This window comes from Syzygium oleosum, unplaced genomic scaffold (assembly GCF_021117445.2).
Source record: "Syzygium oleosum isolate NSW1041296 unplaced genomic scaffold, Sole_v2.1 Sole_v2.15, whole genome shotgun sequence".
In the NCBI taxonomy this organism is placed as follows: domain Eukaryota; kingdom Viridiplantae; phylum Streptophyta; class Magnoliopsida; order Myrtales; family Myrtaceae; genus Syzygium; species Syzygium oleosum.
In genome coordinates this window covers 3,381,769-3,406,840 of record NW_026607499.1, presented here as the reverse complement: position 1 = coordinate 3,406,840, position 25,072 = coordinate 3,381,769, and the positions used below count along the sequence as shown (strand labels likewise).

The following is a 25,072-nucleotide window of genomic DNA, read 5'->3' as shown; positions in this document are numbered from 1 at the left end:
TAACCCAGCCAGACCCGACCCGACCTGATCAGTCCAGGTCCAGTTCGTTTCCCGGGGCCTGGTTCGCGGCTGCTTCTCGGCAGGGGGAAGGAAACCCGGGGGCCGGTCAAAAGAGAACGGTCAAACGAAACCCGAAATGAGCACGCGTACCACTCGGAACGAGCCGAGCCGGCCCCGCCGAGCCGCCGCTGTTCAGCCGCCGGTCTTCCGCGGATGAGCAATCGGAGGATCTGGAGCCGGCTCGAGCCGCCGCCGCCGCCAGGTCCAGGTCGGCGAGCCTTCGAGGAAGCACCGGCCGGCGGTGGGACCCCCCGCTCGGCCCCGCCTCTGTCCCCCACCACCACTCCCCGCTCACTTCCTGACTCGCTCTGACTCGCCCTGACTCGCTCGCCCTTTTTAACACGACCCGCCCTTCTTCCTCCACTTGATCTCCCCCACCACCACCACCAGCAGCTCACTCCTCAGCCACACACACACACAATTCAGCTCTCCGGCGAGAAACCCACCAGCGCTCGGGCAGAAAAGGCGCGACCTTTGATCGGTTCCGGTCCGATGAGCCTGTGGACGGACTACGACGACGCCTCCGCCACCGACCTCTCCCCCTTCTGGCCGCAGCCGCAGCCGCAGCCGCCGCAGCCGCAGCCGGCCACCCCCCCTCCCCCCCCGCCGGCGCTGCTCAACCAGGAGTCGCTGCAGCGGCGACTCCAGGCCCTGATCGAGAGGGAGGGGGGAGCGGCGGCGGCGTGGACCTACACCATCTTCTGGCAGTCCTCTGGGGACTACGCTAACCCGGTCCTCGGTTGGGGCGATGGGTATTACAAGGGCGATACCAAAGCCAAGGGCAAGGCCACCGCTTGCTCTCCGGCCGAGCAGGAGCACCGCAAGAGGGTCCTCCGCGACCTCAATTCGCTGATTTCCGGGTCCGCGACCGCCGATGATGCGATTGAGGAGGAGGTGACCGACACCGAGTGGTTCTTCTTGCTCTCCATGACCCAGTCGTTCGCCCATGGCTTGGGGTTGCCGGGTCGGGTCTTCTTCAGCTCGAATCCTCTGTGGGTCTCGGGGGCCGACAGGTTGGCGAGCTGCGGGTGCGAGAGGGCTCGGCAGGCGCAGGTCTTTGGGTTGCAGACCATGGCGTGTGTCCCCGTGTTGAACGGTGTGGTCGAGCTGGGTTCCACCGAGCTGATCTTCCAGAGCTCCGATCTGATCAACGGAATTAGGGGGCTATTCAATTTCCACGATCCGGAAATGGGTTGTGGTAGTAGGGTTTTGAACTGCGAGAATGACCCGACCTCACTTTGGATCTGCGATCCGCCGGTCGCGGTGGAGATCGACAATCGTTCTATGACGTTTCAGATAGAGAACCCCAGCTCGAGCAGCCTTACCGAAAGCCCCACGGCGATCTGCACGAGAAATGATCAGCAGGGCGGCCAAAACCAGCAGCAGAATGAGGGGTTTTTCGCGAAAGAATTCAACTTTGCGGAATACGCGATTAATTCTAGTAGCAGAAGCAATGGAGATTCTCATCCTATGAAGCCAGAATCTATTGAAGTACTGAATTTCGGAGACAGTGGGAGCGGAAGGTTGCTTTCGGGTCATTCGCAGGTCGCGGTTGCCGAGGAGACCACGAAGAAGAAGAAGAAGAGGTCGGCTACTTCAATCGGTAGCAATGAAGAAGAAATGATGTCCTTCACTTCTGGAGTGATTGTGCCTTCTTCAGGAATGTTGAAATCGGTCAGTGGAGCGGGGGATTCGGATCATTCGGATGTTGAAGCCTCAGTGGTCAAGGAAGTCGAGAGCAGCAAAGTCGCAGAACCTGAAAAGAGGCCGAGGAAGCGGGGTAGAAAACCTGCAAACGGGAGGGAGGAGCCTTTGAACCACGTTGAGGCAGAGAGGCAGAGGAGGGAGAAGCTTAATCAGAGGTTTTACGCCCTCAGGGCCGTGGTTCCGAATGTATCGAAGATGGATAAGGCTTCACTGCTCGGAGATGCGGTGTCCTATATCAAGGAGCTTAACTCGAACCTACAAGCTGCAGAGTCCGATAAGGAGGATTTGCAGAAGCAGCTGGATGAACTAAAGAAGCAATCATCGAATAAAGAATGTATCGTGTTGGAGCAAGATCGCAAAATGGCAAAAGCTACAGGAAGTAGGTCCACTGAAGTGGCAATCGATGTGAAGATAATGGGATTGGATGCGGTGATTCGAGTAGAGAGCGGCCGGAAGGATCATCCTGCGGCAAGGTTGATGGTGGCTCTTCAAGAATTGGACTTGGAGTTGCAGCATGCTAGTGTTTCTGTGGTGAACGAGCTCATGATCCAGCAAGCCACAGTTAAGATGGGGAGTCAGTTCTACACTCAGGAGCAGCTCAAGGCGGCTCTATTGGCCCAAATCTGAGTAACTTTGAAGGATTTCGTTCTGTGCAAGTTGGCATCGACTAGACAATGGAATTGAAGTTTCTCCATTGAAAGCGAGAACCTGCGCAATATTTTCAGGTTCCGGGTGGTGCGAACTCTTTGATCAACGAGCTTTGTTTAGTTGTGTTGTTGTTTCTGGTAGATTAAACCCCTAGATTGCAAGTTGAAGTAAATAGCCTAGTTCTAGCAGATAGCAGTTTTTTCACGTTCATCTCCTGCCTGTCTTCGATGTAAATAGATGTTCCAAATTTGAAACTGATGAGAGCTGTTTCCTCATCCTTTGTTGGCTTGTTCTGCTGTTTGTTGGGTTCAGCCAGGATCATGTCTCTTGTACACCAAGCATCCTGTAATCAATGGGCAAGTGTGGCACGGTAAATTTAAAACTGTCTTCCTGTCAAAGTTGTGAGAGTCGATTTCGGTAAATCAAGGACTACTATCATGATTGTGTGATGGTGTTTGGGATAGACATTTAAGGTTGCTCATAGCGCAACCTCCTGAATTTGTGATATTCTGTTGAACTCTTCTTGTGTCCTTGCATGATGTTGGGTTTGTTTCCTTTTTCTGAGATGTGCAAGTAATGAGCATATAATAGTTTTTGGTCATTTGGAGCTTTACTATATTGATTCTGTAGATTGTATTTGGTAGATGATGATTGGCATTTACTTTCAAATGGACTGACAGAACATAAGCATGTGCATAATTCTTTGGGCTCTGGCATGGTGACTTACATGAGCTCTCCCTCTGGTCCAATTACCCCCCAATTATCATCCTTCTCGGACATGACCAAAACTGCTGAGAAAGAAGATCTTACCGACCATTCAATCTGATGCACGGCTCACTAATTTAATGCAGTATTAAAAAGCATCATCAACCATTCAATCTGATGCACGGGTTCTTATTAACTTGGTTTTTCTGTCCCTCTCTTCACGGTTGAATCACGAGCCTGTCATGGCCAATGCCCACGTAATCGTCACTCGTTGATTGATTCCCCTTTTTTCTGTACCTTTTCCTATCCAAGGCAAGAGAGAGTGATTAAAACAAAAGAACTTCCTGTACTTCTTTTGGCGGATGCATAGAAGTTTGCCACTAAAAGTGTCCAAATGCAGTGTCCTGGTGTGAAACCTCCAGCCAAAAAGGTTGATCTAATGACCTATGCTATGGAGTACAAGATTCCTTGGCATTATTGCCTTGTGCCCTACAAATTCGAAAAATTGGAATCATGGTATTTGAGAGCCCCGGTGTTTTTGCATTATGTTAATGATAGTTGGCAGGCTGTGCAGATGCCGGTATGTTTGATTTTGAGCAGTATGAGCTGCTTTATAGGAGGCAAAGAAAGAGCTGATGGCCAAAAGAAGAGGAGTTGGCACGAATCTAAAATTTCCAAATTGAGGCATGAGTTGTTTGCCACCCTAAACTTTATTAATGGTTCAGCTCATTTCTAGGGATCAAAATGAATGAGAATCAATGCAAAACAGCCAAAACAGCAAAAACAACAGCAGCAGCAACAGCAAAAACAAAGAATCATCATCCACAAAGTAATTTGCCCCTCCTCACTTGATCTTTTTTCATTCACCTCTTTGTAGTTCTCAAGATCCCTCTCCATTTCTCCTTTCTCCCATAATGGCTTCAATCTCATTCGCGTGAGAAAACTCTCATTTCTCTCCAATCGAACCACCCTCTCTTTCATATAAGACTTTCCCCGCCTCCCCCGCGACCCATGAGCCTCAATTGCCTCATCTGCCAGGGCGGGCAACGGACGGACTCGGACCTCGATTACCGATGTGCCGGGGAGGATAAGTGCTGCGATAGGCTATGCGGCATGACGGTCGAGAGGAATTGGTCCGGCCCTCTGACCCCGCCGCCTTATGAGCACATCGGGAGCGGGCATCTGATCGGCGGGCCCTCGAAGGGCGCGAAGGGCCGGCACCGCAGGCTGCACAGCTCCGGGCCCATGGCCTTCGGCGGGAGCCGGGTTGTGGGGCCGGCGGGGGAGCCGAGGCTGGTCCGGAGCTGGGGGATGAGGAGGGATTGGAGCTTCGAGGACTTGGCACAGAGGAGGGACGGGAAGAGGCGGGACGAGACCGTGTGTTAGAATTGATGTCCATTGACTATAAAAATCCATAAATCTCATGTTGTAGCACTTCGTTCTTCTTCTTCTTTTTTCCCATTTTGGTTGCCTCATTGCTCGTTTTAGTGATGTGTTTGACGTGTCTAGGTGAACATGTTTCTTTGTTTGGACCAGCAATTCTACGGAAATTTGTACAAGTGAAAGCACTCACTATTTTAGGGGTGCATTATGCACAAAAGGAAAGCAAAATGACGAGAGATTTATCGAGTTACTCATATAAACGATTGAAAAAATATTGAAGATTTTTTTTCAAATATATGTTGATTGTAAGAACCTATCAGAATATCCAAAAATCAATTTCAAATTTTAAACTGGAAAACACAAGGAAAGAGAGGAGCGTTGCCGTGTTAGGCATGAAGAGTTTTGTTGAATTTGAAGATGAGAAGTTGACGGCAGGTCAAATTCATCATTCATGATGCTACAAATCACATGCACCCGTAGAAAATGTTGAATGGTTCCACAACGCCACGTCAGCAGCTGACGTGGTGAGCATTTTTCCCTCTCATCCACCCGCAAATCTGACACGTGTCCACTGACTTGAAATTAAGTAAAAAAGAAGAAAATGGGAATCGAGGTCAGGGAAGATCGAGCCCGATCGGATCTGGCCAATGACACCGCTGGTCCGTGATCGGCCGAAACCTCTCCTCTCTCAGCATCTTGACAGAGAAATTCCACATCGATGTTTTTTTTTTATTTAATTTCAAGACCCGTGTCAACGTTTAAGCGGATACGAACCGCAAAATGCTTGCCACATCAGCTACTAGTGTGGCGTCGGGAACCACCTAATAATTTTCGCACTTACATGAACTCCTCCGTTAGCTTCACATGCTAAAATGCCGATACAAGCCTTTCATGCCTGAGCGGATACGAGCTTGTTATTGTTCCTTCTCTAAAATTACAGACCAAACGCATCCATGTTCTGGATTTCTCTTTCGTTGTTATCTATTGATGAAGTCATGCTAAGCACGTCGGGGTGGTGGCGCAGTTGGCTAGCGCGTAGGTCTCATAGCTTCTGAGTTATCCTGAGGTCGAGAGTTCGAGCCTCTCTCACCCCATTACATCCATTTTTACTTTTTCTTTTTCTTTTTTTTTTTTACATTCTTAAGTTTTATATGCTCCTGTAATACTATATAAGACTCTTTGAAAAAACCTAGATGCAACTACAAATTAACAAACATTCCATGCTCAGAATAGGAATGTATAGCTATCGATTGAAAATTTTAATAAGATGTAGCAATCCAATCCTACGCAGGCGATGACCACAGATCGCGTTGGATTTTAGCTATTCTTTAACGTGATTAGAAATAACGCAGCTTGTCTTGTTTAGTATTTCATGATCGATTGAGCGGATGGACGACGTCGTATATTGCTGGAGCATGAACAGATATCTGCATTTGCATACCTACCCAGTAGAATATGTATGTTCTTGTTTACTGTTACCAAAATTCTTCATCTGACTTTGGCTTAAAAAAATGTCTCAAAAACATCCCATTCTAGTCTGTATATATATATGTGTGTGTGTGTGTGTGTGTGATTGGATCTTCACCTCAGTTGCCTCCCATATGAAAGCTCTTTGTTTAAATATAGTAGTCTATACCCAAATGGCTTCTAGCTACTAACTTCAAAACCTAGCTTTGTTGACTTTATTGCAGAGGCTTTCTCATGAACTGTGCTGGATAATCATTAAGAAATAAATCGATAACGATGTCGAGCAACCAAAACGGAACGAGGCGACGACTAGTTTAATCTCTTTGAACGAAAATAAATTAGGGTTTACGTGCCCAATCCCCACTTCGCTTTGGGTACAAGGTTTGCGTGTTCGAAGCGAACAGCTGCCGAATGAACACTAGTGCTGCTAGTTTAATATTAATCGCGCTCCTTTTCACCCTTCTTGACTGGTTCATTCAGTCGCGTACGTAAACCCAGAACATGTTCGTGCTTCGATCTTGTGAACGATGATGTTGCCCTACCCTTTTCTTCTTGAATGCCAAAAGAAAGGAACGATGCAAGAACGAACTGGTCAAAGTCTTTGCGGGCATGGAAGTGTCTTGCAAGACAGGGTATTTCCTCCCCCGAGAGACTCTAGAAATGTCAACATTTGACCCTCCCAAAAAAATGACAGAATGCTTTGGGTCCAAAATTGATTAGAAAGCAGATTCGTCTCTCCAAATTGTGAAGGGAAATTAAGGGGAGAAAGAAAAAAAGGAAATGGGTTTTTTTTGGCTAGGGGAAAACCTTGATCATATCTTATAATGAGAAATTTAAAACTTTAGAATCATGAGGGAAAAAGCAGAAATAAAAATCATGAGAAAAATTGAGCCTCTGCTGAGTGCATGGTGCACCATTCCAATTTCGCATGAAACACGAGTTCATGATGATAACATTGTGCCTAACTTTGGACTATCTGTAAAGTTAATTTTCTTTGGCTATTCTGACCATCTTGTAACAAATTTCCTCGGAAAACCTCATTTTCTTTGTAATGAACCTAATTCACAATGCCAGCTTGAGGCTAATATTAATGTGATGCTTATCCTTGTTGGTGCACTTGGAACTTTTGCTGAAGTTCTTGGTCCCATTTTTCTTCTCGCTAGATCATTTCAAATTAATAGTAACCATTTGAGGATGGATGTTGACTTATAAAACATATGACAGAGCCCCTCTCATCTAATGTGAGACTTAGGAGGTCGCAAAATTATGGTTGTCAAGCAATATTCTGTGAAAGCAAATTAAAATTAACATTTCATTGTATACCCTCTTTCTTGTTATCGATGTGTTGGATATATCAACACGCATGAATTTCGCCTTACTATCGAATGGAAACCAAATGCAGGTTAACAAAATGTATCTTGTCATAGCGTCCTTTCAAACTTGTAACCTCCATGCTTACTAAGAACATGATAGATGGAGTTCATGAAATATGTCGAGACTAATCCAATTCATTGATTAAAGTCACACGGTTGCAACACTTAAACCAAGATTTACGGGGCGTTACGAACATTTACATCAAGCATGGCTTTCATTATCGAGAAAGAGAGCGAGATCAAAATGAACATTCGTTATTATTTTTTTTTTTTTCATTCTTCGCATCTCATCTAGGGAAAATGACCCAGATGGTCCACAAAATCTGATATAATATGTAATGCCGCCCCTGAACTTTTAATCCGATCAATTGGATCCTTAAATTTTCAAATATTTTCATATAATTTAAGAATTACATTAATATTTACTAATAGTTCATGGATCATTTGTACTATTATCCTTCCATATATCATGTAGAACGTGGGAAATCAATGCAACAAAAATAGGTGTTAGGTGGTTCCTAATGGTCATTCCCAGGGTCCACCGACCCCGTCACACGTTGACTCAGTAGGGGCATTCTTACAGGGTACATGCACAGTGAGTTTTTTGGAAGTAAGAAGGGAAAGGAGGATTTTCTGTTTGTCAAGAATCCGAAAGTGGTAGGAAAATGGAAACGGGCGGCGATAATTCCGTATGGATTGACCGAGGGAAAGGGGAACGAAGACTTGCAAGACTCTCTCTCTCTCTCTCTCGTTCGTGCGTAGCTTCGTCGTAAGCTGCGAATGAATGGAGCTTCGACCCCACACAAGCGCACCACGTCCCGGCCTCGCTCTCGCACCGTTTGTTCCTATCTCTTTCACACCCCCACCTAAATTATCATTCATTTCGTTGTTCGCCCTCTCTCTCTCCCTCCCTCTCTCGTCCCCCCAATCCCCCAGCTCTAGGGTTTCCCCCCAGCTCTCTCTTACACAGGCCGGGCGGCGTGGGAAGTAACGAGATTCGTTTTTTTTTTGGCCAATTGAAGGCCCAAGAACGCTTTTTGATCTTCGCTTCTGGCTTCGGGCGCAAGTGGGTCTTTGGAGTTTGTCGGGTTCTTGCTACCAACCGAGGTTAGAATCTTGGTCGTGTTCCTACGATTCAGCTCTTTTTAGTTTTCGGTTTTTGGGGGGTTAGAGAGATTTGGATGTTGTATGCTCGTGTGATTAGGCTGGTGGTGTGCGGAGCTCGAGTTTGATTCTTTGCTTGCTGACTGGGGGGAAAGGTGCTTGGAGGCTTTTTTAGTTTCTTGGTGGGTGCTTCCGATATTGGCGATGTGTAGAGCTGTGGAGCTGAATCAATCTGGTCGGTGAATACCCAGTGAAAATGCTTGCACTTTAAGCGTTATATAGCCCTGTGTGCCGTGGCTTATGAATGGTTAAGCATCCCGGGAACGGGAGCTTGGTGAGAGATTGAGGAGCGTGTTGCTTCGAGTGAATACAATTTTGGGATCTCGAAGATGGACAACTCTAGGAACAAGCCGAATGATCATTTGGGTGTGAACAAGATCGGCAAGAACATAAGGAAGAGCCCATTACACCAGCCGAATTTTGCCAACACCAATAACACCACCACCACCACCAACAACAACAACAACCCAAATAATGCCGCCAGGCAACAGCCGCAGCCTCAAGTTTACAACATCAGCAAGAACGATTTCCGCAGCATTGTTCAGCAATTGACGGGTTCCCCTTCACAAGATCCCTTGCCTAGACCTCCCAACAATCCCCCGAAACCACAGAGCATGCGGCTGCAGAAGATTCGCCCACCGCCCTTGGGGCCTATGAACAGGCCCCTTATTCCCCCTCCAGCTGCAGTTCCTGCGGCTCCACCTGCGGTTCCCTACAACAACAGCTTCGTCAGGCCTCCTCAATTTGGTCAGCTGTCGCCAACACCTTTGCCGCCTATGGAACCTCGGGACCCATATATGCAGAACACAACCGAGTCTCCTATCTCTGCATACATGCGATACTTACAGACTTCAATGTTAGATCCTAGTCCTGTTGGAATCCAAGCTCCACCTCATTTACCACAGCAAGTTCCAGGTCAAGTTCAGAATAATCCACCGCTATCTGGTTTGCTTCGCAATCCACCTCTTCCTGGACCAAGAATGAACGGTCCAATGCCACCTATGCCAAATTTTCCTTCTCCTCAGATGAATGGTCCCGCACTTTTGCCCTCTCCGACTTCTCAATTCCTCCTACCATCGCCAACCAGTTACTTGAATTTGTTGTCTCCAAGATCGCCATACCCTTTTTCGCCTGGGTTCCAGTTTCCTCCCCCTTTTACGCCCAACTTTTCGTTTTCGCCGGGCACTCAGACAGGGATTTTGGGCCCAGGTCCTCAGCCACCACCTTCACCTGGGCTTGCATTTCCGCTGTCTCCTTCGGGCTTCTTCGCAATCCCAAGCCCAAGGTGGAGGACATAATACTTTTTATTTGTTTTTGAGCAAAATTGCAGGCTGAAAGTTCCACGCTGAAGATCTTCGCTGTGATGGATCTGGTGCTTTCACCATGTATACTATGGATTCATCTGCTTGTGGAAGCTTCCACTGTGAAAAATTTATGTACGATTGTCATGTAAGGGGTTCTGCGTAATTTGAAGTCCTTTTTGTGTATGTTCATTTCCTTCACTTTTGCCTGTATTGACTCCCATTTTGTAGCTTTTTCTTTATTCCCGGTGACTTGGATATAGTAACAGCTGCAAAAGTTTAATTTAGCCGGTCGACAAGTTCACTTTAGGTGATATAGGAAAATACATCATGCAAATGGCAATTTGGCAGTGTGTAGTATGAAAGGCTGACTTCAATCAAAATGGAGGTAGGAATTAGGTCCTGTACTGAGCAGAACTCCAGTCTTGTTGTAATAATACTGATATAGTCTTTGTTTCCATTAGATCTACTCTTCTTTTGATTGGTCCATACCTCGAATTTTTACTGTTGTGTTGGTCTTAATTCCCTTCGTGGTAATTATGATTCCATTGTTCCTTCAAATGACTTGTATTCACGTCATCTTTGCGTTTTCTAGCTTCCTACTGTTCTATCTTGATAGATATTCACAAAGTTAAATAAGAGAATGTAGATGAACAATTATTTAGCTTTCATCTTTTAGTAACTGCAAGTATAGGGAGGTGCAAGGTAGACATAAGACCTGAAACCTCCCGATTGTTGATCAGGCATAAACCACTCTTAGGCCATGCCTTCCTCCTGTGTTCTTATCAGCATAGAAATGAGTTATTCGAGCATTGAAAAAGGTATATCTAATTTGTTTTAATGAAGAAAGGATAGGGTCAAGGGTGAGAAACTAGCAATTATTGGTCTCCAGTAGAAGTAGTTTTAGATTACCTGGTATTCGCAGCTCTGGCCACTCAAGCTTCTTAGAGCCCCACTGTGTCTGGATCAAATTGAACTGAAATCTTGGTCTCCTTCAAGTGAAACTTCTTTCCTTGTGTTCGACTGATTTTGAGGAAGCAAAGTTTATTCTCATTTGACACTATGCATTGGCCATTCCATCTTGTGCTTTGGTCTTTAATGTGTATGCTATAGTGGCTAGCTATGTCGAAACTTCTGTTGTAGTACTGCCAACATGTTTAAGCGGATAGAAGATATTTCTCTATATCTGGGATCGATGTGATTATGTTAAATTTCTTGCGTACAAAGTATGTCTTCTGCTCCTGGATCTTTTGCAAAATGAGTGCCTCTTCTATCTGGGTGTGAGGCCTTGGCAGTGCTTCATGTCGACGTATGTAAATGTACCGAGTCTGCTGGCTCTAACATTTTGAGATGCAGTTTAAGCTTCGGTATTTGTATGCTTATATAGATAAATATCGCCTAGGGCATGCGACTAGCTCGCACTCCTAGCGTAGGCAATATGAATTTGCATGTGTTTTGACGAGTCACGCAGCTCTTCTTAGAAACTTTTGGCTCTGAGTCTTGTGAAGAGTTCGTTGTGGTGTTTACTGGTGGACTAGGCTGTGAGTGCCTGAGGCCATCATTTGCACTTACCAATGGCACACGTACAACCGGGTGGCTTTGATCTTTCATTCAGGTGATTAGGCTTCCAGGCCTTTGAACGGAAGGCAGGGACATTTAAGATGTGCCTCGGAACTATCTTTTGACTAGTGTTTCTTAAACTAAGCCGATATGCAGTGGTTCAGAATGTTCTCATCTTCGCGAAGATTGGCACGTCCTACGAATTCGGGTTCTTAACTTGAGGAAGCCTGCAGTGAGTCCTATGACTCTTCAAGGCATAGGAGAACCGAAAGAACGATTTCTTGCAATTTTATGCCAGCTCTGTGTGCTGCATAGACCCCTTATCCAGCATGAAGTGAGCAAGAACATTGCACTGGCTTTGCCTGAAGTTGATTCTTTAGGTTCAGTTCAAATCAATGAGCAGGTCTCGTGCAAGCCAGGACCATCGTTTTGGTTGGTAAAATGCTTCTCTTTTGGACGGATAGATGCTGGGGCGGCTTCAGATTTCGCTCCAGGAAGAAGAACGCCATTTGATCGTACCACTAGAGGATAATTCTACGAAAGGAAAAATGATACAAAAGGTCCTAGAACTTTGGTCCATGATGTAATGTCGTTCCTGAGCTTTTAATTTATTCAATGTAGTCTCTGAACTTTAGTCCAATATGCAATGGTTTCTGAACTTTTGGTACATGTATAATCTAGTTTTGAAACTATATGAAAATGTTCAATGTTGTCATTCCATTATTTTAAGTTTAAGAACAACATTGAATATCTTGCTATAGTTCAGGGAGTAGATATACCAAAAGTTCAGCGATCATATTGAATAACTTAAAAATTCATGGACGATATTGCACAATTAAAATTCATGGATCACATTGAATAAATTATAAATTCATGAACGGCCTTGCCCAAAGTTCAAAGATCATTAGGGTAATTATCCATTCTGCAAATAATGCTTTCCACACATATTTCATATCCATTTTGTCTTGGGCCGTGATTGTGTCTATGGGGCCATGGGCTGGATTGGTCAGAGGAAGAAGTCTTTCTATATTTCGTTCGTTTTTATTTAGTCAAGACTTTTGCACTCAGTTTGAATCGAATGACCGGAGGGATCAGAGAAGAAAGAACATTTGTAAAAAGTGTATTTCGTTTGGTAGGAGGATGGAGATATGAGGGATTCGGAGGCATCACACTCCCAAGTTTTCTCGCCTTTTCTAGTCTCCTCAAAACCACTTCAAATCTCGACAGATTTCAAGTAATCGTAGGGGAAGCATAAATATTTTTTTTTTTCTCTTTTATGTGTCTAATAAAATAAACCGTCTCTACTAACTCGTCAATGTTCAGAACCCATATTGAATCAATTAAAAGTTCAGGAATGATAATTGCGCATTGACCCAGAATTCAGGGACCAGTCATGTCATTTTCTCTTCTCGAAATTAATTAACACCGCCCTAAAAACGGGCTTTCGTGCAATTAAACACAGTTAGAGGGACGTGTTCACAGGGACGTTGAAAGAGAGAGATTTCGAGAGAGCGAGAGAGTGGCACCCACATGACAAAAACCACCAAAAAGCAACTCTCTTTTCCCCATTAATTCCTTCCCCCCCCAATATGCGCCGTCTCATTGGCTAATCCTAGACTTTTCTTTCTCCTCATGGGGCTCCACCTTTTTTCTTTGCCCATCCAAAAGGACCAATTGGTGGCTAAAGAGATAGCAAAAAAAAAAAATATTTTGCATTAAAACTAGGGCAAGGAATCTTGAAAAACCCACCAATCAAAAAAGCTGGCTTTTGTAGCTTCTTCCCTTTTCATTTTCATTGTCCTTCCCCCACTTTTATTGCATATTCAAATCAACAAGTTGACAGACAAAGAAGAAGCAATATCTGTATAAGCAACCAAGTTGGCAACTTGCGAAAACTTTTGCTTTGAATAGCCATTTCGCCTACCAAAGAGAAAAAGGAAAGAAAAGAGAAGGTGGTCGCTGTCATCACTCGAGACTTTGCTTATCATGGGGTTAACTGCTCTTCCGAAAGTCTTCACGTGGTCTTCAATATTCAAATGCTTCCCCTCTCCAAAATTATGATAATTGAAGTCGACCGACATGAGAAATCTATGATCGGTATTCTTCCGCGTGTGCATTTGAACTCGTTCGGATGTACTGAATCGAGTTTCGAAGAAACAACCGCCGGGATTGGCGCTGGCTTTCGTTTCGAAAAAAAAAACGATAGAAAGCTCTCTATCTCTTTGCATGCGCCGCGATCAGTCCCGTCCAATGAATTAGTCCGATTTTACTTTCGAAAAGCGGCGGACAGGATTAATTTGCGCATTTTTTCCTTTTTGTTGGGTATGATTGCTTTTGTGTGTAGATGAATGGATATTCTGAAAAGCAATTCGACAGCTGCGGAGAGACTTGCTTTGGCATCCATCTCCTCGCACAGAAGGAGGTGGTGGACCACCTCACCAGCCCTCGCCATCCAATCGAAGTGATGAATAAGATTCTGAACTCGCGGATAATGCTTCTGACCTTTTCTTGTCCAAGAATAAAAGTCTCTCTCTCCCATCACAAGAAACGGGAGCTAGTATCAATCAATGGCTGAAGCTACCTTCAGACATTTCGATCCTGCAACTCAAGATGCGCATGCACGAGGGAAGAGATTGATGGCAGTAAGAAGTGGATGTCCATTTCCTACGGTTGAAAAGAAAAGGTAAGTTTCGCGAAGTAGGTGCTCAGATAGTTGCTTATCGAGCTCGAACGAACCGGGCAGACGTAAAGGGGCACGGCAGCATGAGCTTCGACGAACGCCAAAGCGCTGCGCACTTGAGCCGGTTTCAAAGTGAGATGCGACGCGATGGTCATCCGTTTGCTGCCATGGAGACCAAAGGAATGGTAATGTGGATTGTGGGTCGGCATCAGCAGCAAAATGACATGAAAGAAGTTGACGATCTGGGATAAGATTCCGAAAAGTCTTTTGGCAGACTTGGATAATGTTTCTTGATTCATGCGCGGGACCCCAGATCTAAGTATTAGTGCGACAGATCTCCCCCTACTTGCCATATGCATAAATGTGTACCACATCACTGCCAGCTATCGAACATTGTCTGGAGTCCGAAAAGCAATTTATGCTTGCTTCTGCCTAATTCAAGCAAAAAGGACGCCTCTCTCTCTCTCTCTCTCTCTCTCTCTCTCTCTCTCTCTCTGTTTCTTCCTTTCTTCCACATTCCTATCTATTACCCAAGGGGGTCGTTCTTGTTTTGGATAAGTGCCAAACAACTCTTCAAAGGTGAAGTCGATGTCCGACGGAAGACCAACAACTGCTGAGAATGTAGGGCCATGGAGAATAATGCATCGAGACATTGATCAACAAATCAAAGCACACCCTCAACCGGACAATCTTGCTTCGCGACAAGGATGAGATTTTCGATTCAGAGGATAATGGCGGTTAGTCGGACGGAGGAGTATTCAGTTGCGGGCTCAAAGACCTAGCTTTATTATCAAGCGGTGGCGAACGATGTGCTTTACAAGATTTAGGCCGAGAGCATCAAGGAGTCGGGCGGTGCAATGGCCCCTACCGACCACCCTCGGTTCATCCGTTGAAAGTATTGTCTATCGTTGCGCGAGATTTATGGAATCTTACAAACAAATACAGATCTCCAAGAGAGCAAAAAAAAGAAAAGAAATGAGAGAATTTGGATTGCTTCATTAGTTTCGAATCTAACATTTGGACATTGGGAACTCCGTGTGCATGATGTTGGGACGTGGACAGTACAAACAGCTGCCATCCAATTAACAACTCAAGCTTAGCTCGAGAATCAATTAACGATCAGAGATGTTACACAGTCCAGTCGTAAAAGACCCTTCTTCGTGGACTTATGATACAGGTTACTACCCCACCAGTCACCACCAGAGCATCAAATCACAGCATCGACCGGACCGTACTCGTCGTGCGCGATCGTATGAGTTCGCGATTCTAATGTCTCTAATTAGTCTTTACCAATTAGGCCTCGAGGCATCAAAGCCTTCTCTCTCTTTTTATCCTTTTGAACCTGTGATGATTCCCCGAAACGGAAGAAGATGCGAGAAGGACGGAGGAGACTTACCAGAAACAGGCCCTTTTTTCTGAACATTTCCTTGCCTTTTCAGCTTCCCTAGAAATTCCGCACTTCAAACACTGCTGACCCCAAATGATGTCCTCTCTCTCTCTCTCTCTTTCTCTCTCTCTGTGTGACCCACAAGAGGCCAAAGAAAGAACGACACTGATGGTACACCACTGTCTAGGTCGTACCCACAGATTCTTCTGCTCCAATTTAAACAAATTCGGTTGTCCAAACTTTCAGCATTTCACACCCGTTTCCATCTCCAAGCGGGCGCTGTCCCCGTTTCTCGGGGAAAGAATGGACGAGATATATAGCTAGCAATTGTGAAACACCTTCGATGTCAATGCTAACCCAGATCGACCAAATCCACTAATGGTATCTTTGTGTCATTAGTTCTGGACTTCTAGCCCACTTCACAAGTGAAAAGAGAGCAGTAAAGATTGAAACTTGACGCAATCATTCACATGCATGTATAAGTATAAACCTTTGAACCTACCCAGGAAGGACAACTCCATATTACAGCAGTTAAAAACATCCGTTTGGTCACGCTAACAACCACACCACGTGATGCACACTAACAACAGCGACCAGAAACAAGAAACCACTACCATCATCATAACAGAAAAAGGTTTTAGAAAGCAAGAAAAGCAAGACCCTTCTTTAATCCAGATGATCTTGATTCTTGAGAGCTTCAATTTTGGTTTCCACAGCGGAAAGAATTTACAGAAACAAGCAATATACCCTTCATGAACATTTCTGTACACATTGCGTCCCTCTGACTAATCTAAAACCAAATCTGCATTGCGCTTTGACTTTGATCCTTGATTTCTCACTAGTTTCTCTGCCTCAACGCCCCAAATGCGACCAGACTCTCACGAAAACCAGCTCCATCTCAATCTCACTCGCTCACGTGTGTGTCTGTATAGGGGAGAGAGGTCAAGAAAGCAAACGAAAAAGAGCTTCGCATCTCGTGAATCCTTTTCCAGAAAAAAAAAAAATTTCACGGGAAGAAAAAAGAGGGACTATCGTGGGGGAGGATCTTTTCTTTGGATGTTTGCCTGAGCGTCCGCCGCGTCACTGCCGGTCGCCAGCCATTCCTTCGGCGATGGACGCCAGCTTCTGCAGGTTGAGCCTCACGACGGTGTCGGCGAAGAGGCGCGTGTCCTCCTCCGTGTTCCCCTCCGGCACGTCCACCACGTACGACTCCATCACCGCGGTCCAGATCTCCCCCTCCCCCTCCCCCCTCCCCCCCATCTCGTGCACCGTCGTCACCGACCGGTAGTTCCTCAGCCGGTGGTCGCCGCCGATGATGCTGAACCCGGCCACGCAGCGCTCGTCGTCGAGCACGTCGAGCCGCTCCGTGCTGGTCGCCGCCGGTAGGCCGGAGATGACGCTGACGTCGCGGGTCGACCCCACGGCGAGCGCGGAGCCCTCCGCGACGGCGCAGCTCTTGATGAAGTGCTTGTACACCTGGGGCTTGTCGAAGCGGCGGACGATGGACCACACGGCGACGCGGGGGGCGCGGACGCGCTGCGCGAGGAGGGAGGAGCACTGCCCCGGGCGGAGGCGGTAGGTGTGGAACTCGTGGACGAAGGGGGCCAGCTCCGCGAACTCCTCCCGGGTCAGCCCGGCGGGGACCCTCAGGTGGTGGGCCGTGGTGCGCTCCTGCCCTTCTCGGGAGGTCTCGCCGTCGCCGTCGCCGTCACCGTCGCCGTCGCCTCTCTCCATTGAAGCAGCAGCTTCAGAGCTTGGTCTAGAGAGAGAAAGAAGAGAGAGAGAGAGAGAGCGCGGAGGGTGGAACTGGGGAGGAACGAGAAGAAGGGGTGTCTTTTTGTTTTTATTTGGGTTGGCTCTTTGCTAATATATTATGAAATTAATTTTAGGGAAAACGACACAATCAGTCCCTGAATTACCGCCGAACGTACAATTTAGTCCCTGAACTTTTAATTTGTTCAATGTCATATCTTAACTTTAGCCTAATATTCAATTTGGTCCCTGAACTTCTAATCTGTTCAATATTATCCCTGGACTTTTGGTACATGTTCAATTTAGTCCCTAAACCATATGAAAATGTTCAATGTAATCTAGGGACTAAATTGAACGTGTACCAAAAAGTCCATGGACCACATTGAACAGATTAAAAGTTTATGGACCAAATTGAATATTAGGCTAAAGTTCAAGGACTACATTAAATAAATTAAAAGTTTAGGGATCAAATTACATATTGAGCCAAAGTTCAGGGACTGATCGTGTCATTATCCCTTATTTTTATCATCCCATACTGCTGGTTCTTTTTATTTTATTTTATTTTTATTTATTTGAGGTGGTGGTTTGTGAAAAATATTGCAGAAATGAATAATAAAAAATTTTGGAATTTGGGAGGGGGGGTGGTGCTGAAAAATGTCAACTTGGTGAAGTGTACATGTGGTGGGTCGTGGCTCAGCTGCTCTTGCCACTTGTTGACACGTCATTCTGACTGGGACTCTGAGTTCTTATTTTAATTTCATTTTTGTTAAGCTGGTAAATATGCCCGATTCTCCTTTTTAAAAAAAATCATCGACTTTAGTTTCAATCTCAATTCTAGTCTCGACTTTATTCCCGGCTCTTCACTTTAGCCTCAAACCTGCTCGTGCATCTGAAAATCGTTACTCATTTCTTAAAGGTTATCAACATGAGGAGATTGCTATCGTTCCATACGAAGGTGTAGGTGTCGATGAAGACGCGGGCTCCGATAATGGACCTCTAACTGGCCCTGATGCTGATAATTTTGAAGAAATTAGCGGCGATTTTGGACAAGTGTACAGATCCGGGACTAAAATGAAAGTTGAAGATTTTTTTTTAACAAAAAAAGCCAGGGCCAGGATTGAAGATGCCGGTTCTGATAATGGATCTCTAATTCACCCTGATGCTAATAATTTTGATAAAACTAGCGACGTTTTTGGACACGCGGATAGATATGAGACTAAAGTAAAAGTTGAGGATTCTTTTTACGACGCAAATGAAAATTGGAGACAGAATTGGGGGTTGCGGATCTAAAGTTGCGAATTCTTATGGGGAATTAGGCCCCGGCAATTACGATTTCATCACCCTTTTCTTTTAATTATTTTGCGGACTAGGGATTCTCTTCATTAACTCAACAACTTTTGCAAATTGAAAGGGGGGGAAAAGAGGGGGTTTCATTTTATTCAATCTCTCTATGTCGTGCAACGCCGACTTGCTAAATAACGCCGGTTCCTTTGCACACCCCTAATTGACATCTTGACCTTATCTGTAGTTTAAATTTCATTTACAAAATGAGATGTACTCGAATCACACGCATGCCTCAATTCTAAGAACGACAGCACAGAAGCCCGCTAGAAGAAATCGATGCCGAAAGCAGAAAGAATTCAAGTTGCAGTGAGCTGAATATTTTAATGTTTGCATGACATCTGAATGATTCAAGGCATATGGACCAAATGCAATCAATCTAAGCTTCCCCCTGAAATTATTTGAGCTCTGCAAACGTACCATTTATGTCAGCAGAGCATAGAAAAGTAGTAGGTAAAAACTTTGAATTAGCGAATGCATTCAATAGCTCGATCGAGTCGTCGTTACGTGATCCTTTAGGTGTATTTGTTTCGGAGATCGATACTTTCAATGTAATTCGAGCACCGACCTTAACTAATGGATACCTAATTTGATAACGAAGGTATTGAACGGTTCCGTTCGATTTTCAAAATATTGATAAAGTATAGATATCCTCGGATAACGCATTATAAAGTTACGATTCTTTGTTTTTCGTCGGATTGCTTAGCAAGTGCCCCCACGTGCTTTATGTAATGAGACGAAATGAGGCCGAAGATTATGGACTAATATTGAGCATCATTTGGAATGTTATTTCTTCAAGTAAATTCGTACAAACTCTTTTTTACAACGTGGAGTCGTGGCTAAGTATGAAGAATGCTGTACAACGTCGTGAAAGTGTTATACGATTGCACGGTACAACGTTGTATCGTTGAAATTTCTAAGTGCGTAAGAAGTGCCTGGGCTTCTTAGTGGGGGGCTCAACAATCTAGAGGCGCAATTTCTTAGCAAAAGCCTCGAAGCCCACGTGGCAGAAAACTACATATTCGAGGGAGATTGGGCTTCAAAAAGCCCAAATTACATGCTTTCGAAAATACGATATGCGTTTCTACCAAAAAACAAATACGATTATACGTATCCAAAATTGTACCTTAGGACCACTTTCGCATCGATTATCCTCGAGTCCCTGTTTACAAAAAAATGCCATCTTCTTCCCAGAAATGCCCATCCATAAATCCAATTTCTCGTATTCGCCTGAAGCACTCTCTATAAACCAAATTAAAAGCCCGAGCATTTCCGAGCATTCTTAAACCTCAAGCAAGATGCTAAAATGAGTTTACAGAGAGAGACGACATGATATTTTCAATGCTGGGATTCACTTACTTAGCGGTGTGCGAATGAAAATTTGCAACAATAGAGGTACGTAAGCGATCATTTGCTCAAAAGCGTGATGCGTTTCTGGTATTTCCCCTGTTTGATCATTTTGCTCGATAGATGATAAGAACGTGATAAGCGCCTACTCCAATCCATCGACACTTCTTTCCAGCTCAAATGTGAAATGCCCTGGCCCATAGATCACGCTTTGTAAATTGTACACACAAAAGAGTAACGAGGTCTAGTTTCTATATTCACACGGAGACATTTTGCTCTTTCCTCGCCCCTCGTGATTTAGCTTCTGACGAGACAAAGGGCCAATGTCACTACCATTTTCAAAGCCATTCGCTTCTGTTCGGATCAATGACAATCTCTAATTAGATAGAAGCACATATATTTCAGTCGCGACTCATAAGCCCGCCAAAAAACCGTCACTCCTACACACAAAGCAATGAACAAATCGCTACCCGTCGGCAATGCTTTATCGGGAACTTGGTATCAACACAACGCACAATAGTATAAAGGCACGACAAAATGCTCAGTTGCGCAACCGAGAAAAAGGCGACATATCATTCTTTAAAGCAATACCTGTGCTACAAAATACTCTCTCAAACTGTCTTAGATCAAAGTAAAATTCTTTATTTGTCTTCTGAAAAGAATTTCTTAACAGCTCTCCTTCACATCCACATTACATAAGCGGGGAATAACGAGTCACGCTCCACTTCTCCGCAAGCGAGAGGACCTGCAAATTAGAGGACTCTGTCTTGGAGATCGTTTATGAAGGCGGACGCGAACGAACTTAGCTTCTTTCCGGTCTCTCCCGCGATGTTCTTAAGGGAAGAGATATCCTGCTGAGCCTGTGAAAAGGAGAAGGCGAAAAACTAAACTTAGCAGAAACAACCTGGTTTAGCCAAAAAGGGAAACTGGAAACTAGTGACAATGAAAACTTTTGGATAAAATTCAGGAAGAGACAAAAGGAAATAGTAATAAAATTGGAGAAGCAAAAGATAATGCAGTGAGATGGAATGGGAACATCATTTTAATCGAAAGGTGTGGGACTTGGATTCCCCATCGCAAGTATGGGACTACTGCTTCAAAAGCTAGGAAGTGCCCAGGCCATAAGAAGCCACATCCAATTTCCAAATCTATACCTTGCAATTAGGATCATAGTATATATTCCTCAAAAGACTGCTCAAAACCAGTATCGCCATTAAACAATAAATGCTGCAGCATGGTAAAACACTACCTGAAAAGAGAGCCTGTTGATGAGGTCGCTTGCAGAAACGTCCAGAGCAGAATCTGAACTGTCGCCAAACAGATCAGCACTGGAGATGGCAGATGAACTCTGTAACAACAAACAGTAAGAATGTACTAAGTCAATAACCGAACTATGGAGACCCTTGTCCACGGAACAAATTCATAGTTACCTCTTAATAGACCCAGAGTAATTTCTAATACATCATGAGACTTCAGCATTAAGGTCTAGAGAAGTCTTGTTTACTATAAATCCAAAACGCAGGGGATGAAAAATAGTGACATCAATTTGGCATTCAGTAGAGTTAGCTTCTCCAGATGGTTACCACTAAGTAAACAGAAACAATGAAGGTGTGATGTCTCCTAAGATTATCCTTAAGACTAAAGGCTGTCATCAGAAGAGGAGCATACCCTTCTAATTTGTCCCAACACTAATATGAACTTTGAAAACCATCACAAGATCAATTTTTTTTTTTTTTTGGTCCCTCAATTTGCAGAAACAGCCAAGAGCAGGTCAGCTGTATTCTAGAAAAGATTCCTTAAGAGCATCATAAAGTGCACTCTGAAGATATTCCAAGAGCCCATACGATCCTGCCAACACTAGTCGCACAGACGTAGGCCACTATGCCACCCCAAACTCTCTATTACAACTACGGTAATAATGGAGAAAGGTAAAACAAACCCGAGGAAGAAAATTTTGCGATAGAAAAGCCACAAACAGATTAGGGAAGAAGACACGATAAGCCAAGTATGACACCAAAATCAAACACCACATTAGTAAACTATAACTCCAGTCAATGCACACACAGAAAAGACCAAAAAGGCACCCCAAAATCCTCAAACAGGATGAGATGAAACCTTTCTTGTATCATTGGCCATATGTACAGTGTCCACAATGGTCGCAAAGTCATGAGTATTAGTTTCTGATCACAATAGCAATCAAAGAAATCCTCATTCCTGGTTCCCTTATCTATGATGCATGTCAAAGGAGAATATTCCAGCAGACAGCCAAAAAGGGAAATAGGCCCATTCACTCAAAGGGGGAAAAATGCTTCAGATGATAAAGGAAAGTTAAAACTGGTCATTTCTCAATAAAGGGCACATACGGAGAACTTTTGCAAGGAAGCTTGGGCATTGAGGTCGTTAGCTGAATTCTGATCACCAAAAAATTGGGCTGATGAAATTGACTTTGCATTTGAGAACTTCTTCCTTGCTTCATCAGATTCCTGGACCTGAAAATAGCAGTAACAGGAAATAACATCAACATATTGATGAGAAGAGTTTGTTGTAGCTGAAAAATAGCATAATTGGATAACTAAATAAAAGTGTCGCCACCATCCATAAATAATTAACTAAACCAGCATGCATGAGAAATTACAATGCAGTTGTTTTATGAAAAAAGCTAAAAGGAAATACAAAGGAAGGCGACAAAAGGAAATGAATAAGAGCAAGTCCATCAATACTCGTCTTCAAGCATCAAAAAACTAGCACACATTTGACTTACTACTTGTTCCCCATAAGAACCTTGAGCAGAGTGTTCGAAACTTTTCAAGTTTGGGATGACATATAAGCAGCTTAACTTAAACAGCACCAAGTACTTGTACTACCTGAGATTTTGAAGAATTAGAGCTTGCTTTCTTTGGAAAACCACTGTCCATTCCAAATTCAGCAAAGAAGTTCGACGACTTTGGTGGAGCTACATGACTAATCACATGTGTGCCACCAGAACTCGTGTCTGATGATTGGACATTTTCTACATACTCAAATCGAGATCCAAAAGAAGGACTAGCCATTGCAGTGCTGCTAGCAGGAGTAGAAACTGCCGGGACAACTGGCTCTTCAGGCTTTTGCTCATATAAATTTTCACTTGGCTGCACGTGTGAGGTAAGAACTCCAAGGTCAAGGAAAAGGCATACAAAAACAGCAATCAACATTGTTTTCAACCTGCTTCTGAGATGGGCACCTAAGGTCGATTTTAAACAGAGAATGCAGGTACCTTTGTTGTAAGCTTTCTAGCACCAAGGCCGCCAGTTTTTCCTGGCTTTTTGGAACCAAGAGGCTTCTTCACAGTAGTTATAACAATATGAGAAGTCCGGGTGGAAGCAGAGACTTCGGGCACTTCTTGCCTACCTAAAGAGCTTTCTTTTGGGGCTTCACTGATCTTAACATCAGGAAATCCATTGGATGCTTGGGATGACTGAGAAGCAACAGGAGATGATGGCAAACCTGCATCCTCTGCCACACTTTTGGCTACTTCTTTAGAAAGGAGTTGCCTGTATAACTCGGCAGCTCTTGATGTATATTTGGCCTCAATTTTGCCTCCATCGGTCCATCCATGTTGCTTGAAAAACACATGAGCACGGTTATTCCCCCCAAAGCTCATCGTTTTCAATTGCTCAGGAGTCCACGAGTCTAAATTTGTGGACCTTCAATTGAAAAAACAACATAAGCTTTCAATGTCCTGTTCCAAATTTCCGTAACTACAATAGAGAGAACAACGCAAGTTTGTAGGGTCTAGAACAACACAACTTGTATCCATTTAGATAAATGTATAGTCTATGCAAATATGGTAAAATACTATGCAACAGAAATCTCCATTTCTGTCCTACACTTTTACTCCCTCATAACCTTAAAATTCCTGCATTTCTCAATTTCTTCGTACTCCTGTTCTCTCTTGATGAAGTATTATCGGTTGTGACTGCAATTTTGCACGGCAAACTTGCATGGTTGTTGACATTCAATTATTTTACATGTGTACATATGTAATCCCAGAGCCTGTTGGACATATTGCCAAGTCGTAAAGTGTGTACCGCATTATTGCTTCAACAGTGAAAGAAAACATTGCAAACGCTTCAATTTTTTAAAAGGAGTGAATACACAAGGGAAATGACAGAAATTTTCCGAGAAACTGGCCATTTGGATAAGGAAAAATACGTACGTTTCTACAAAACGAAGAGACAACAGGCTCAACATAAGCCTCCAGAGAACATCAAACCAAGCGGCAAGTGCTAAATCTAGTTAAGCGTACAAGGATATAAACATGCGCCGATATGAGAATTAGTGTCGAAAAACTTCACATCCTAGAACCGACCTAGCGATCCCTTTACTTGCGGGTAACATGATCTCCTCATATCACCTACATGGGGCTTGACTGAGTGCAAGGTGATATTAGGACATCATGTTGCCTGCAACGTGCTCAAGAGTTTATACCATTCATTTAGGAACACAATGTGCTTAAGAGTTCAGCAGCATTATTACTAGACATCACCCCAGCAGGCCAACTTTTTCTAACCCCAACCTTTACGCGAATCGAAAATCAGCACCTAACGACTACAAACTGGAAAACCCAACAGAGAATTAGCTCCACCACTATCCCACCGACCCATCCATGTTTCGCATTATAGCAATGCCAATCCGCACAGCATGCCACGTAAAAGGCCGTCCAAAAAAAACACCCAACGAAACCACACCCATCCACACCTGACGAAGCTGACGTGCACGCCGAGGCTGCGGTGGACCGCGGAGCAGTCGATGCAGAGGAAGATCCCGTACGTCACCGAAGCCCAGGTCGGGTTCTTCGTATTGCAATCAAAACACATCTGGCAGAAAAACACACACACGGAAGACGAAAAATTGAGGTCCCCCCAAAGAAAGAGCGAAACCGCTCGATACGGAACAACCTCGAGATCCCGGTGCGAGATCGCCAGATCTGAACCAAGATCACAGGCGACAAGCTAACGGAACACGCGGAGAGGAAAGGAGACGGACAAACCTTGTTCTCCGATTTCGCTTTCAGTTTCCGGAAAACGGCGTTCTTGTCGGTGAAGCTGTCGGACGCCATGGGAGGGCGGAAGGAAGAGCTGAAGGACGGATTTCCCCTTTGGAGGTGGAGGAGGAATCGAGATGGGAAAAGGAAGGATTTTTCTGCTTTCGAGATCGA

General features: G+C 44.5%; 5 protein-coding genes and 1 non-coding gene across 8 annotated transcripts; 4 read left to right on the top strand and 2 right to left on the bottom strand.

The window, feature by feature from the left end:
* The first annotated feature begins 415 nt into the window (after window positions 1-415).
* LOC115678092 (transcription factor MYC2-like) lies at window positions 416-2,813 on the top strand. Its single transcript, XM_030601395.2, has one exon. It carries the CDS (start codon window positions 553-555, stop codon window positions 2,392-2,394), a length of 1,842 nt encoding a protein of 613 aa, XP_030457255.1. The 5' UTR covers window positions 416-552; the 3' UTR covers window positions 2,395-2,813.
* A 1,318-nt stretch (window positions 2,814-4,131) lies between these two features.
* On the top strand, window positions 4,132-4,506 carry LOC115678201 (uncharacterized). Its single transcript, XM_030601540.2, has one exon. The coding sequence runs from the start codon at window positions 4,132-4,134 to the stop codon at window positions 4,504-4,506; it is 375 nt and encodes a 124-aa protein (XP_030457400.1).
* A 1,006-nt stretch (window positions 4,507-5,512) lies between these two features.
* Window positions 5,513-5,597, top strand: TRNAM-CAU (transfer RNA methionine (anticodon CAU)). The gene is given in 2 exon segments: window positions 5,513-5,550; window positions 5,562-5,597. It is a non-coding gene; the product is annotated as a tRNA-Met (tRNA).
* A 2,717-nt stretch (window positions 5,598-8,314) lies between these two features.
* On the top strand, window positions 8,315-10,271 carry LOC115678154 (protein HAIKU1). The gene is made up of 2 exons (XM_056318387.1): window positions 8,315-8,450; window positions 8,548-10,271. The coding sequence occupies exon 2, from the start codon at window positions 8,837-8,839 to the stop codon at window positions 9,803-9,805; it is 969 nt and encodes a 322-aa protein (XP_056174362.1). The 5' UTR covers window positions 8,315-8,450; window positions 8,548-8,836; the 3' UTR covers window positions 9,806-10,271.
* Window positions 10,272-16,031: 5,760 nt separating this feature from the next.
* On the bottom strand, window positions 16,032-17,265 carry LOC115678013 (abscisic acid receptor PYR1-like). Its single transcript, XM_030601286.2, has one exon. The coding sequence runs from the start codon at window positions 17,167-17,169 to the stop codon at window positions 16,516-16,518; it is 654 nt and encodes a 217-aa protein (XP_030457146.1). The 5' UTR covers window positions 17,170-17,265; the 3' UTR covers window positions 16,032-16,515.
* A 3,155-nt stretch (window positions 17,266-20,420) lies between these two features.
* LOC115678102 (probable ADP-ribosylation factor GTPase-activating protein AGD8) lies at window positions 20,421-25,072 on the bottom strand. Of its 3 annotated transcripts, none has more exons than XM_056318465.1 (7): window positions 24,905-25,072; window positions 24,613-24,731; window positions 23,129-23,558; window positions 22,731-23,003; window positions 22,239-22,364; window positions 21,125-21,223; window positions 20,421-20,735 (listed from the first exon to the last, which is right to left on the bottom strand). In XM_056318465.1, the coding sequence occupies exons 1-7, from the start codon at window positions 24,971-24,973 to the stop codon at window positions 20,628-20,630; spliced, it is 1,224 nt and encodes a 407-aa protein (XP_056174440.1). In that variant the 5' UTR covers window positions 24,974-25,072; the 3' UTR covers window positions 20,421-20,627. The 3 variants fall into 3 exon arrangements, with proteins under 3 accessions (XP_056174440.1, XP_030457265.1, XP_056174441.1); XM_030601405.2 differs by having other exon boundaries at window positions 22,740-23,003; window positions 24,905-25,068; XM_056318466.1 differs by lacking the exon at window positions 24,613-24,731 and having other exon boundaries at window positions 24,905-25,035.

What these genes read in the sequence shown, in the direction of transcription:
- LOC115678013 (XM_030601286.2), bottom strand. Translation starts at nt 17,169, where the DNA reads ATGGAGAGAGGCGACGGCGACGGTGACGGCGACGGCGACGGCGAGACC.
- LOC115678154 (XM_056318387.1), top strand. Translation starts at nt 8,837, where the DNA reads ATGGACAACTCTAGGAACAAGCCGAATGATCATTTGGGTGTGAACAAG.
- LOC115678102 (XM_056318465.1), bottom strand. Translation starts at nt 24,973, where the DNA reads ATGGCGTCCGACAGCTTCACCGACAAGAACGCCGTTTTCCGGAAACTG. An exon ending in GTGCACGTCAGCTTCGTCAG is followed by an intron (nt 23,559 to 24,612) that starts GTGTGGATGGGT and finishes TTTCAATTGAAG; the next exon opens with GTCCACAAATTTAGACTCGT. An exon ending in TCAACAGGCTCTCTTTTCAG is followed by an intron (nt 20,736 to 21,124) that starts GTAGTGTTTTAC and finishes TCCTTTTCACAG; the next exon opens with GCTCAGCAGGATATCTCTTC.
- LOC115678201 (XM_030601540.2), top strand. Translation starts at nt 4,132, where the DNA reads ATGAGCCTCAATTGCCTCATCTGCCAGGGCGGGCAACGGACGGACTCG.
- LOC115678092 (XM_030601395.2), top strand. Translation starts at nt 553, where the DNA reads ATGAGCCTGTGGACGGACTACGACGACGCCTCCGCCACCGACCTCTCC.